The 14,938-nt window shown below is 43.5% G+C and overlaps 1 protein-coding gene across 2 annotated transcripts in view; it reads left to right on the top strand.

Annotated features, from left to right (window-relative positions):
* LOC129822734 (anion exchange protein 2-like) overlaps positions 1-14,938 on the top strand; it is a 126,463-nt gene that overhangs the window by 75,258 nt on the left and 36,267 nt on the right. For both annotated transcript variants that reach the window (XM_055881084.1, XM_055881085.1), the window contains 2 exons: positions 12,340-12,508; positions 13,919-14,157. In XM_055881084.1, the coding sequence (XP_055737059.1) occupies positions 12,340-12,508; positions 13,919-14,157 (408 nt within the window). The remainder of the gene's footprint in view (positions 1-12,339; positions 12,509-13,918; positions 14,158-14,938) is intronic.

The following is a 14,938-nucleotide window of genomic DNA, read 5'->3' as shown; positions in this document are numbered from 1 at the left end:
CTGTGCTGTCAGATTGTCCGTTTGTAAATTCAGAGCTTTTCCCTCTTGGTGCGTTCAGAGCTCACACTGGACGCTCTGGCCGATGAGTAGGGTTGATCCAAGCGTTCTGACCTCACAACGGCAGTCAAGCACCCAAGCTAACTGGCTAACATTGGCTAGCTTGCTAGCTACTTCCAGAGACAAATGAGAGAACACCCCACTCTGACCATTTTACTTGCCCTAGCAGAGCTGGTTAGGCTGTTTTCATGTTATCCAGAGCATTGGTGATTGTAACTGCTGCTGGCGACAATGTAATTGCGCTTTTTTGCAGACGTTTACTGACACTGACCATATTCAACGGCTGTTGAGCGTTTGTAAATTCATCAGGTATTCTGCGCTCTGGCACGGTTAGACGAGAGTGCTCTGAAATCGGAGTAGATGGCGAGACTGAATTTATGAACGTACCCGAAATGGTCACTTGCATAGTGGAATCTTTTCTTAAGACATTTCGCTAGCTAGCTAGGTAAACAATGAACCATAAGCCCAACTCATGACATTGCTACCCTGCATGAATCTGCAGGTAGCTAACCAACCAGGTTCAATGTTAGTTAGCTAACACTAGGCTATAGCTAGCCAAGCAAATGGCCCTCAGATATGAATAATAAGATCATACATGTAACGTTAGCTAGTAAGCCAGCCAACTAACGTTAGCTAACTAGCTAACAGTACACTTTAACGTGAAATGAAAACGACTTCGTTATAATTAGAAACGTGTAATATCTGAAAATGTAGCTAGCTAGACTATCTTACCCGTATACATCATGTTTGGACGCTTCTCCCTCTCACGGATGCCATGGTTGCCCTTAGTTTGTTGATGTAATCCGGAGACAGGTGTTTTTTCCTTCTCCTTAGCTATCATACTCTTAATTCCACTGATTTCAAAACTCGGTCCTCCAGAAAGTGGAGAGCAACACTTATGCAGTTCTACTAAGCTTATATATAAGCTGCATTTGACAGGATTACCTACACATACTAACCAGCTCAAATAGACAGAAGCAAGCTATGTGGCAGACCAATCCGAACTCATCTCTCTGCATGTCCAGCCCACCTCAGCCAGTCATGGCTAGCGGGATGGTTGCTGTCTCTTTCTGTGGCTAAACCAACTAGTCTTGTAATTTAACAATTGTATTCCTTATTTACAGATGGCATACAAGGTTGTTATTAAGGCACATGAAAGTTCACATGTTCCAGAAGGCATTTCTGCCAAAAAGTAGTGACCCTTGACATATGCCCAGTTTCCTGAAACGGGTCACAAATGTGGAATAAGTCAAGGGGTATGAATTCTTTCTGAAGGCACTGTAACTGATAGCTACCCCTCGGCTGCCAACAGATCGGAAACCATTAACTCTGTGTGAACAATGTTGGACAGCTAGAAGTGGCATGTGAATCGTCCCCAAATTGCACCCTCTTCCCCATATAGTGCACTACTATGTCGGGAATAGGGTGCTATTTGGGACACAGACATGGTGTAAGAGGATTGATGCCACCATCATGTGGTGAGTCACACTTCCCCAGAAGTGACCGGGGAGAGGCTCCAAATTTCAAGGAATGTGTCTGGCATGACATCGTCAGCCTCGTTTTTGTCCCTCATAAAAGGATTAGAATTAAGAGTCCCCGCACCCCAACCCACTTCCTCCTCTTCATGTCAATGTATGACTCATCCAATGTCACTCACAGCCTTATCTCTCTCTTATGGCTATAATCAGCAAGCTCATGCAAGGGATATCACAATATTACGTCATCACTATCACATTATACGTGTGGGAAGGGAAGCTTCAGCATTGGTGGGCTACCCCTCAATAACATCTGATGTATGTAGGGTAAACTCAGTATTGTCCTAGTTGTCTGTAGTTAAGCTTACTTGTTAGCCTTGTCCAATAGTGTTCGTAGGACAGTTGGGTTTAAGCAGCCACTTCAAAGCCCAAAAGGTGAAGGAAAAGCAACTGTGAAATTCATGTTGGCCTGTTTACCTGGTCATACCACTGGGAAGAGTGGTCATATACAGTTCAAGTCAGAAGTTTACATACAATTAAGTTGGAGTCATTAAAACTCGTTTTTCAACCACTCCACAAATTTCTTGTCAACAAACTATAGTTTGGGCAAGTCGGTTATGACATCTATCTACTTTGTGCATGACACAAGTAATATTTCCAACAATTGTTTACAGACAGATTATTTCATGAGTCTGGTTCATCCTTGGGAGCAATTTCCAAATGCCTGAAGGTACCTCGTTCATCTGTACAAACAATAGTACGCAAGTATAAACACCATGGGACCACGCAGCCGTGATACCGCTCAAGAAGGAGTGTCTCCTAGAGATGAACGTACTTTGGTGCGAAAAGTGCAGATCAATCCCAGAACAACAACAAAGGACCTTGTAAAGATTCTGGAGGAAACAGGTACAAAAGCATCTATATCCACAGTAAAAGGAGTCCTATATCGACTCACCAAGGAAGAAGCCACTGCTCCAAAACCGCCATAAAAAAGCCAGACTACGGTTTGCAACTGCACATGGGGACAAAGATTGTACTTTTTTTGAGAAATGTCCTCTGGTTTGATGAAACAAAAATAGAACTGTTTGGCCATAATCACCATCGTTATGTTTGGATTAAAAAGGGGGAGGCTTGCAAGCCGAAGAACACCATCCCAACCGTGAAGCACGGGGATGGCAGCATCATGTTGTGGGGGTGCTGTACTGCAGGAGGGACTGGTGCACTTCACAAAATAGATGGCATCATGAGGAAGCAAAATTATGTGGATATTTTGAAGCAACATCTCAAGACATCAGTCAGGAAGTTAAAGCTTGGTCGAAAATGGGTCTTCCAAATGGACAATGACCCCAAGCATACTTCCAAAGTTGTGGCAAAATGGCTTAAGGACAACAAAGTCAAGGTATTTGAGTGGCCATCACAAAGCCCTAACCTCAATCCTATAGAAAATTTGTGGGCAGAACTGAAAAGCGTGTACGAGCAAGGAGGCCTACAAACCTGACTCAGTTACAGCAGCTCTGTCAGGAGGAATGGGCCAAAATTCACCCAACTTATTGTGGGAAGCTTGTGGAAGGCTACCCACAACTTTAAACCAGAGTTCAACAATTTAAAGGCAATACTATCAAATACTAATTGAGTGTATGTAAACTTCTGACCCCCTGGGAATGTGATGAAAGAAATAAAAGCTGAAATATATCATTCTCTCTACTATTATTCTGACATGTCACATTCTTAAAATAATGTGGTGATCCTAACTGACCTAAAACAGGGACTTTTTACTCGGATTAAATGTCAGGAATTGTGAAACTGAATTTAAATGTCTTTGGTTAATGTGTATGTAAACTTCCGACTTCAACTGTATATTTACACTCAAGGCATTACTCTTCCATAGCTTCCCCAGATATCCTCGTCAGGCCTGTTGCTACAGGAATGAAATTACTCAACACTCAACAGCCCTGAGTGTTGCTGGCTGTGTGGGATTTGAGACACCTCTCGGGTCCTATAATCCTCTAGCCTATCCTCTAGCCTATGTGTAGGTGGCCAGCTGAGTACTGATTTAGCCTACACACTTTGCATGTAAACCATGTAAAAAACATAAAGTAACCAAACACTTCAGCCTGTGTACATTTAACAGACTGTAGAGGGTATATTGCATTACCGAGATTAATGTTTCAGCTTGCCTAAACTATTTTATATTATTTTGGTTTACTGCAGTGGTTCCCAACCTGTGGCATTATGCTGCACACCAAACATGTTCCTATGAATTTATTTATTGTAAATGACCTCTATCTTTTCTGATACAATCTGCATAGCATCCATTTTCCGTGACAAATGTTTTCATAGACGAAATTCGTTTTTTTTCCCAGTTACTTACTCATGGTGATTTTAATTTGTGTGTACCTCCCTAAGAGTGTCCTGCAAATCTGTGTTAGACATATTTTTTTTTTCCTCTGCTAAAATATATCTTTTTGAATGATTTTGATTTTCACATTTTTGTGTCATGTGCACAAGCACCTTCAAATGCCTTTCTTGCAAGCTCCCAACAATGCAGTTATCAATATCGATGTATCACTATGAATAAGATAATCTAGAACAAAACCCACGAGAAATAAGTGAGAAATAAGAACACGATAAAGTAAGAAGCTACAGTCTGTATATACAGGGTCAGTTTCAATACCATTTTTCCAATGTGCAGGGATCCTGGAGTGATAGAGGTAGCTATGTATAGGGGTGAGGTCGCTAGGCATCAGGATATATGATAAACAGAGTAGCGGCAGCGTAAATTGTGTGTGTGTGTGTGTGTGTGGAGTCAGTATGTGTGTATTGGAGTGTGAGTTTGGACATTCCTGTAAGTGTGCATACAAAGTGCAAAAATAACATAAGGGTCAACTCAGATAGTCCGTGTAGCCATTGTGTTAGCTATTTAGCAGTCTTATGGCTTAGGGATAGAAGCTATTCATGAGCCTGTTGGTGTCACTGTGTGTAAGACTTGCAGTGCGGAAGCAGAGCCAACAGTCTATGGCTTGGGTGGCTGGCAGGGTTGAAAAGGGTCGACATTTTCCATGCGAAGTTAACCCCGGGAATTTGGGGGATTTTGCAGAAAATTCATCAAAGTTAGCTTTTTTTAATAACTTTTTTTGTGGGATAAACAAGGCAATTCTAGGTATTGTGGTATATTTTGGTTTAAGCACAGTGCATTCTTCCATCACATGTACAGCTGATTCTCAAGCTCTTGCACACTAATGAGATGCTATTGAGCCCACACTACTACACTGTCTGAGCCAAGGACTACATGCTTTCTGGTAAATTTAGATTACAATACAGGGTGGGGTGAATATATTTTATACGACATGATTTTTTGTTAACTAGTAAATAGTAGCCTACAGCAAAGTGTGTTTAAATCCTTTCTAACATGTTAACAATTACTGCTAGTTAGGTTTTGCTACCATGTGAGTTTTAGCTTGCTTGACCCTGCTAACTGAAGTGTTAATTCACCTGTTTCCATACATGTTTCATTTAAAAAATAATTATCTTACAAAGGAGTTGTTTAATCTAACTGCTTACCTATTTATCTGTACATGGAATTGTGTGTATCGTGTGTGTGTGTGTGTGTGTATGTGTGTGTATATATATATATTACTGCTCAAAAAAATAAAGGGAACACTTAAACAACACAATGTAACTCCAAGTCAATCACACTTCTGTGAAATCAAACTGTCCACTTAGGAAGCAACACTGATTGACAATACATTTCACATGCTGTTGTGCAAATGGAATAGACAAAAGGTGGAAATTATAGGCAATTAGCAAGACACCCCCAATAAAGGGAGTGGTGCTGCAGGTGGTGACCACAGACCACTTCTCAGTTCCTATGCGTCCTGGCTGATGTTTTGGTCACTTTTGAATGCTGGCGGTGCTTTCACTCTAGTGGTAGCATGAGACTGAGTCTACAACCCACACAAGTGGCTCAGGTAGTGCAGCTCATCCAGGATGGCACATCAATGCGAGCTGTGGCAAGAAGGTTTGCTGTGTCTGTCAGCGTAGTGTCCAGAGCATGGAGGCGCTACCAGGAGACAGGCCAGTACATCAGGAGACGTGGAGGAGGCCGTAGGAGGGCAACAACCCAGCAGCAGGACCGCTACCTCTGCCTTTGAGCAGGAGGAGCACTGCCAGAGCCCTGCAAAATGACCTCCAGCAGGCCACTTGCACATTTGGTGTCTGACTAAATACTTTTTTGCCCCACTGTATATACATTTTTACGGGCACTATTAGATGTTTGGAGACATTTCGTTGCAGCTAATGTAGAAGTTAAAGCTGTGTACATTTGCCAATATTGTGCCGAATCATATGTGAGGAATGCAACAAAGATGCAGAATCATCTGGGCAAGTGCATAAAGTTCCCTCAGCGCTCACAGCAAGCAACCACTGACAAAGTCACTCTACTTCTATTCAAGGTGAAAATGAGACACCTTATCGATAGCAACAGCTCATGGTCCTCCTGGAGATGTCTGTCTGAAGCCCATACACGCCGCAGCGTACATGTTGGACCCTAAGTATGCTGGAAAGAGCATCCTGTCTGGTGCAGAGATCAACAGGGTCTATGGTGTCATCACTACCGTGTCTCGCCACCTTGGCCTGGATGAGGGCAAGGTTCTTGGCAATCTGGCGAAGTACACTTCCAAGCAAAGGCTTTGGGATGGAGATGCAATGTGGTAGTCGTGTCAACATCTCATCAGCCACCTCGTGGAAGGGTCTTTGTGTATCTGAGAGGCAACAAGGGAAAGAGCCTATCATCCTCCAAATCCCACAAACATCAGCCGCCTCAGAGCGCAACTGGTCCTTGTTTGGGAACACACGCAACAGGCTGACCATCAAGGATTGAAAAACTGGTAGCCATCCAGGCAAATTTGAGGCTTTTTGAGCCTGACAACGAGCCATCCTCAACAAGGTTGGAAAGAGACAGTGAAGATGAGGCCTCAGAGTCTGATGTTCAAGAGGTGGACATTGAGGAGGTCCAGGGAGAAGACATGGAAGCCTGAGAGGAAGACAACCAAAGCTTTAGTTTCTAGACTATCATTTTACAGATCTATGTTAAACTTTTTGGGGGAGATGCGATGGATCATTGGGAATCATTCAATGTTCCCTTTTGTTGTTCAGTGAAATCATCCCATGTGAAGCGTCAACTCATTTAAAGTTCTATTCGTAACTAAATAGTTTTTTAAAAATCTATTGGAAGGATTTAATAATTTGCAATTATGTCTACTTATGAAAAGGTAAAAGGTTTAGGTTTCTGTCTCCATATGATATGGTAAATATATCCAATGCAAAAACCATCTACATTTAAATGGAATTAATATTAATTCCCATATTTCCGTTAATTCCCATATATTCCAGTTAATTCCCACGGAAAATTTCCACTTCTGAATATTCCCCAAAATGTGCAACTCTAGTGGCTGGAGTGTTTAACGATTTTCCGGGCCTTCCTTTCACACCTTATATAGAGGTCCTGGATGGCAGGGCGCTCTGCCCCAGGGAAGTACTGGGCTGTCCGCACCACCCCCTGTAGCGCCATGAGGGCTGTGCTGTTGCCATACCAAGCAGTGATGTAGCAAGTCAATGGTGCAGCTGTATAACGTTTTGAGGATTTAAGGGCCTGTGCCAAACCTGTTTGGTTTAGCGGTTTTCTGCAATGTAAAGGTATAACCTCATAATTAGATATTAGAACACTTCCTCTATATCTTTTACAATTTCCACCATGGCAGATTTGATTTCTCTTCTTACGTGTGTGTGTGTGTGTGTGTTGTTCAATGTTTATTTTGATGACAACCTAGGCCGGTTGTGGGCAGGCTACCCCAAAACTCCAGGACAGCCATAATAACGCAATGAGAACCACAGGCCTGTGAGTGTACATGGTATAGACAGTATCACCAACCTCTGTTTGTTCCTTACTTGAGTGCACTGAGGGTATTGTGGAGGTCACTCTTACGATCGTAGGATTGTCACGATACCAGTATCGCGATACTAGAATACCTGATTTAACATGGCAGAAAGGAAAACACAAAGCAGACTAAACTCTTTGATCCTTTAAAAAAAACGAATATTTATAAAATATTGTGTGCTATAGCTTGGGAAATAAACGTGTTATTCTGGGTGACAACATAACACTGGTTGTTTCCAACATTAGGACCGTTTGTGGGCGGAAATTTTGTCCGCTTCATGTTTTGTTTCCTTGCCACGATACCTTTTGCGTATCGCAATACTGGTATCGTGACAACCCTAGGAAGCCTCCACTTACCCCTAAGGTATGTTAAGACGAAAGCAGAGCACACTGCGTGTTCACATCTCTCCAGCACATCTCCTATCTGAGCACTCAGTACCTTCAAATGCGATGAATCATGAGATGCAGTCCTTGCTTAGTGCAGATGCACAGGCCAATGCACTTTAATTTGACGCTTTTAAGTCTTCCAATGTCACAGAGCCATTGTGTGGTGTGGTCCTCTAACAATCCATGTGGTCCGAACATGTCCAATGTTTAACCCAAAAACATTGGCACTGAGTAATGATTTATTAGTTTTACCACAACTCCTACAGGAAGCCACCAGTTCAGGACATCCAGGTGTTCTATCTGATCTATTTGTGGACAAATGTAGTTGCTTCATGTAAATATGTGACCGTAAATCATGTGGGAAAAAACATTGCTTATTCAATTGCCTATGTGGCACATGTGCAATGCATGCCCTCTCCTTCTACAGTACTAGGCTGAGAGGAAGTTTGTGTAAAAAGTAAAAAACATTTCACTCCTATATGTACACGGTTTCCTTGCTTCTCTGTAATTATCTTTCTCTTGGGGTTGTAGTCTCTAACAGTTTTATTTACAATGTTCTAGATGTTCACATACTGTAGTGCCCCCGCCCACTCCAATGCCTCTCTGACAGAGATTTAGGCTCTAAAGCACATTGGTCAATATTTACCCACACACCATCACCAAAAGTATGTGGACACCCATTCAAATTAGTGGATTAGGTTATTTCAGCCACACCCGTTGCTGACTGGTGTATAGATTTGAGCACACAGCCATGCAATCTCCATAGACAAACATTGGCAGTAGAAGGCCTTACTGAAGAGCTCAGTGACTTTCAACGTTGCACCGTCATAGGACGCCACCTTTACAACAAGTCAGTTTGTAAATTTTCTGCCTTGCTAGAGTTGCCCCGGTCAACTGTAAACGCTGTTATTGTGAAGTGGAAACGTCTAGGAGCAACAACGTCTCAGCCGTGAAGTGGTAGGCCACACAAGCTCACAGAACGGGACCGCCGAGTGCTGAAGCACGTAGCGCGTAAAAATTGTCTGTCCTCGGTTGCAACACTCGCTACTGTGTTCCAAACTTCCTCTGGAACCAACGTCAGCACACTAACTTTTTCGGGAGCTTCATGAAATGGGTTTCCATGGCCGAGCAGCTGCACACAAGTCTAAAATAAACATGCACAATGCCAAGCGTCGGCTGGTGTAAAGCTCGCCGCCATTGGACTTTGGAGTGGATGTGTTTCCTCTGGAGTGATGAATCAGCTTCACCATCGAAGTCAGGCGGACAAATCTGGGTTTGGCGGGAGAACGCGACCTGCCCCAATGCATAGTGCCAACTGTAAAGTTTGTTGGAGGAGGAATAATGGTCTGGGACATTTTTCACAAGGCTTATTTCCAGTGAAGGGAAAACTTAACGCTACAGCATACAATGACATTCTAGACGATTCTGTGTTTCCCACTTTGTGGCAACTGTTTCAGCGCAACAGTGCCCCGTGCACAAATCGAGGTCCATTTAGAAATGGTTTGTCCATCGGTGTGGAAGAACTTGACTGGCCTGCGCAGAGCCCTGACCCCAACCCCATCAAACACCTTTGGCATGAATGGGAATGCTGCTGCGAGCCAGGTCTAATCACCCAACATCAGTGCCCAACCTCACTAATGCTCTTGTGACTGAATGGAAGCAAGTACCCGCAGCAATGTTCCAACATCTAGTGGAAAGCCTTCCCAGAAGAGTGGAGGCTGTTGTAGCAGCAAAGGGGGGACCAATGAGGGAGTTGGTGAGGTATTGTTTGAGTGCCATTCAAACACTGCTTGCCCTTCTCAAGTGCGTTTGGTTTGTCCTCAGAGAGAATGAACGCAGAGTCTTGTTTATTCTACAATGCCACAATCATAGGAGATAGGTTAGTGCCAGGCTGGGAGATACGGGTACGTACGATTAGGGCGTCGCGCGGCCAAGGTGGGCACGGGGAGAGGGCTCTCTGCTCATACCTGTGTTTTATGGAGGTGCTGAGATTCAGAGCGCCACAGTGTTGCCATAGACGAGGGCATTGCACTTGTCTGCGAAACACCACTCCTGACTCTAATCATACCTCAAGTCTTCCTATTGCACCATGAGTGAGGTAAGTTCCTCAAATCACTGATGAAAGAGAGCATTTTGTTTTAGTCTTTCTATTGCTGTCATAGGAGTTTTTTGTTGCGATTTTTATTTAATTTTTTTCTCGTTGAATCGGTTTGCCTTGGCTGGGCTCACCTTTCCTCAGTGTTGCAGTGGTTTACCCCGATCGTTCGGGTTTTGTTGTTGCACACGTTTTTGGTTGTGGAAAATAGTTTCACCCCTCTGGCAATCCCTCACACATTCTCTACAGCTTTAGAGATTGACTGTGAAGTGATGTGAGTGTACAGCAATGGGCAAAAATCTGTCTTCACTTCCCCTGGAATTCCTAGTGCGTGGGGATGCGTTTTTCAGGTAAACTTGGCTGAGATTGTTAAAAATATAACTGAATGATGATGCTTCATTTTAACACTTGGATGAGATCGGCAACACTTTCAGTCTACTCTTCAGTCTACTTGGATGAACTGCCCATCAACTGGCATTCAGGTATTGAATGCATTCGATAGGACTACAGACTGGAAAATCCTTCCAAGATTTTAGATTTGTATCTTACAGGTCCAAAAACTGGAGTCTGACAGAAAACCGCTCTCAAACCAGCACTTCAACTCCATTAAAAAACAATAGGACTCTGGTGATCTGTGTTTGACAGAGGTGACTAAGGTAAGGGTGAGGCCCATGCAGCCTGCCTGAGCAACTTCTTGTGGAACGGTCTGAATGGACCTTCTGACAGTTGAGGAGTGTCACCTTGGGTCAACATTGAATGTTTGTGAAGGGGCCCCTCACACTCTACCACACAGACACTGTCAGAGATTTGTCAAAGAGAGTGTTTTTTTACACCCGTTTGTGGTATGTGTGCATTTACTACTGTTGGTAGTTCACACAGTAACTCCATTGCATAGTAGCCAGTGCTGTGAAGATACAGTTTTTTAAATTGTTTTTATTGAATTTCTTAGATTCCTATATTTAACACATGCAGCAGCCCCATTGCGAACCATTTTTTAATGAAAGGGAAAAATGGCCATTATCACGCCATGGAGTGATATTTTCCTTGGTGTCTTTTGGTCTAAGATGGATGTGTAGGCAAAACCCCATTTTCCAGATGCCAGTCATAAAGACCGACAGGGAGCATGAGGTGGAATAATCAGCCAATGTTCTTTCTTCTGTTCCCCTCGAGTGCCGGAGAGAATTTGATCTACCGATGACGTGTTAAATGGCCTGAGAGGGTTTGAAGGGGCGTCAAATGAGGCATGGGGCCGCGACTGTTTGTCCAGTGTCGCAGGAGGGAGCGTGCTCAGCTCAGTCAGGAGCTGCACGATCTCTACTGTAGCCACGGCAACATCTGCTTTGCCTTAAAGTTGGGCAGAGGAGAGGATCCCCCTCATGGTTGGGATTGAGTTCACCTGCTCCACCTCTGCATCCGGTCCTTATCACAACACACCCCTAGCAGATGAGGTCTGCAGCATGATCTAGCACCCTGCTGCTGGGAAAAATATCACTTACAGTACCTCAGGGTTTCCCAGCCTTCTCCTCGGAGACTACCAGACGTTTTACATATCTGTTGTTGCCCAGAACTGGCACACATTATTCAATTAGTCAATGGCTTGATTATTAGTTAACTAATCCTAACCGGTTTGTCAGTGCAGGGCTACAACAAATGTGTGAAACATCTGGTGGTCTCCGAGGAGAGGGCTGGGAAGTACTGACTTAACTCCCCGGGTTGTCTATCATACCACTAATCACTCTCGACTATCCATAGGGTAATCACTATGTTGAGTTTAAAGTTACTCTACTGTTTGGAACCAAAGACCACAATCATGTCTTTTTTGTGGATTTAATTTGTTTTTGAATGACTAGTACTCCCTCTAGTGTCAGTTTGGTGTGAGGTTACATGGATTTGACATAAGCATGAATGGTGTCAGCAAACAACCTCATATAGCAAAACTGAATAACATGATTGGCTAAAATGGATCATTCTCCTGTCCATAAAAAACCTTCGCACTTAATGGTGATCTGAAAGAATTGGATATGTATTAGCAATATAGTAGTAGCTTTAACTTAACGGGGTAGACTAGATGGAATTTTTGCCATGCTGGTTACATCTATCTAAACCTTCCAGATTTACTGAAGTGGCTAGGTGTTGTTTCTGAATAGGACCTATAATATCATGGCTCTTTCTCAATTAAATGATTTCCTTGATTCCTCTCATTGTCTATTTTCACCTTTTCAAAATCCATTGGAGAAGATGGGAGGGACCTTTGACCTTCTCCAATTGAAAAGAGACTAGGAGATGGAATGCGATAAATCACAGAAATCGAATTGAGATGGAGCGAGTATCTTATCCCCTTTGTCTCCCATGACTAATCTGATCCTCTCCTCCCTTTCTTCCTCTATCAGCCGGAGGCGCCGTCAGCCTCAATCCTGCGAGGGGCGCAGCGGGCGGATGAGGAGGATGAAGGGGACCTGAACAAAGCCCTGGGAGTCCATAGGTTTCAGCAGATCATTAGCCCTGCCCCCAGGATCCCTGACGAGCAGCACCGCACCTACAACGAGGAGGACTTTGAGTGTAAACACGCACACACTTGTACACACAGGACATTCACACCCTTCGGTGGTTCATATACACTATATATACAAAAGTATGTGGACAAATTAGTGGATTCCGCTATTTCAGCCTCACTCGTTGCTGACAGGTGTATAAAATTGAGCACACAGCCATGTAATCTCCATAGACAAACATTGGCAGTAAAATGGCCTTAATGAAGAGCTCAGTGTCTTTCAACGTGGCACCATCATAGGATGCCACCTTTCCATCAAGTCAGTTTGTCAAATTTCTGCCCTGCTAGAGGTGCCCTGGTCAGCTGTAAGTGCTGTTATTGTTAAGTGCAAACATCTAGGAGCAACAACGGCTCAGCGGTAAGCCACACAAGCTCACAGAACGGAACCACCAAGTGCTGAAGCACACAGCACGTAAAAATTGTCTGTCCTCGGTTGCAACATTCACTACCGAGTTGATTGTGGAAGCAACTTCACCACAATAACTGTTTGTCGGGCGCTTCATGAACTGGGTTTCCATGGCAGAGCAGCTGCACACAAGCCAAAGATCACCAGGCGCAATGCCAAGCATCGGCTGGAGTGGTGTAAAGCTCGCCGCCATTGGAATCTGGAGCAGTGGTAACGCATTCTCTGGAGTGATGAATCGTGCTTCACCATCTGGCAGTCTGATGGATGAATCTGGGTTTGGCGAATGCCATGAGAACTCTACCTGCCCCTATGCATAGTGCCAACTGTAAAGTTTGGTGGAGGAGGGCTGTTTTTTATGGTTTGGTCTTAGGGCCCTTAGTTCCAGTGAAGGGAAATCTTAACGCTACAGCATACAATGACATTCTAGATGATTCTGTGCTTCCAACTTTGTGGCAACAGTTGGAAGCACAGACAACAAACCTTTCCTGTTTCAGCATGCACAAAGCGAGGTCCATACAGAAATTCTTTGTCAAGATTGGTGTGGAAGAACTTGACTGACCGGCACAGAGCCCTGACCTCAAATCCATCGATCACCTTTGGGATTAATTGGAACGCCGACTGCGAGCCAGGCCTAATCGCCCAACATCAGTGTCCGACCTCACTAATGCTCTTGTGGCTGAAAGGAAACAAGTCCCCGCAGCAATGTTCTAACATCTAGTGGAAAGCCTTCCAAGAAGAGTGGAATCTGTTATAGCAGCAAAGGGTGGACCAACTCAATATTAATGCCATTGATTTTGGAATGAGATGTTCAACGAGCAGGTGTCCACATACTTATGGTCATATAGTGCACTTTTGCAGAACTTGTTACGGGGATACCATCATTTTTGTGAATTGTAAATTTAAAACAGTTGTTTCTTTTCTTTGATATAAATTAGTCCCTCTGAAAACCACAGAAAATTATTTAACTCTCTATAAACCACAAACTCTTTATAACCACTGAATCTTCCTACAGACCACCGTCACTCCTCACACCACATCCACCATCCCCTGTCCAAGCTGCACTTCGAAGGGAGGAGGAGGAAGAGCGGCAAGAAGAAAAAAAAGGAAAGCGACTGCAAGGACAATTCAGGCCCCACCAGCAGCGCCACTTTTGAGGAAGGAGAGGATGAGGAAGATAATGAGGAAGAGGGTGGAGAGAGCCACACCCATCTCTCTGAGACATATTGTGACACCGTCAAAGAAGATGTGCAGGTAATTACAGTGACACCTAAGCAAACCAAAACTGGTTCTGTCAAAGTTTTCAGAACATTCGTCCAGGTCGTGGCAAATGTTCTTTTAACACAAAAACTGTCCAGTGGTGTTGATTCTAGAATGTTTGTATAAAACATTTGCCTGATGTTGCAAGAATGTGCTCAGAACACATTTCATATTTTCTTTAAAGGTTCCCGTAATGTTTCATAAGGTAGTGGGAGCAGTCTGGTGAAAACATTGTGGAGACATCACAAAACACATGTTCCCAAAAAACAAAAACTCCAGTTGATTCTACAATGTTTATTTTCGGGTGCAAAAAAACATTCACATGATTGCATGAATGTTTCCAGAACACATTTGGTCTGTTCTTTTAAAGGTTCCCAGAATGTTTCATTTGGTTGTGGGAACATTGTGTGGACATGACAAGAGATACAGTATGTTCCCGAAACACAAGAACTGTCCAGTTGTGCTGATTATTTCAATGTTTATATTAGGTTGCAAAACCATTTGCCTGTTGCAAGAACAGTCCCAGAACACATGTGTTATGTTTTAAAAGTTCCTAAAACATTTATTTAGGTTGTGGGAACATTGTGGGTGATATGAGAACAGATAGGTTCCCAAAACACTAGAACGGTCCAGTTGTTGACATTCGGCTACTGTTTGTATCAGGGTGCACATAAACGCAACATTCAACAATTTCAAAGACTTTACTGAGTTACAGGCCATATAAGGAAATCAGTCAATTGAAATCAATTCATGAGGCCCAAATCTATGGATTTCA

This window comes from Salvelinus fontinalis, chromosome 25 (assembly GCF_029448725.1).
Source record: "Salvelinus fontinalis isolate EN_2023a chromosome 25, ASM2944872v1, whole genome shotgun sequence".
Lineage (NCBI taxonomy): Eukaryota > Metazoa > Chordata > Actinopteri > Salmoniformes > Salmonidae > Salvelinus > Salvelinus fontinalis.
Note: the sequence above shows the minus strand (reverse complement) of the source record. Positions and strands in the feature narration are given on the sequence as shown.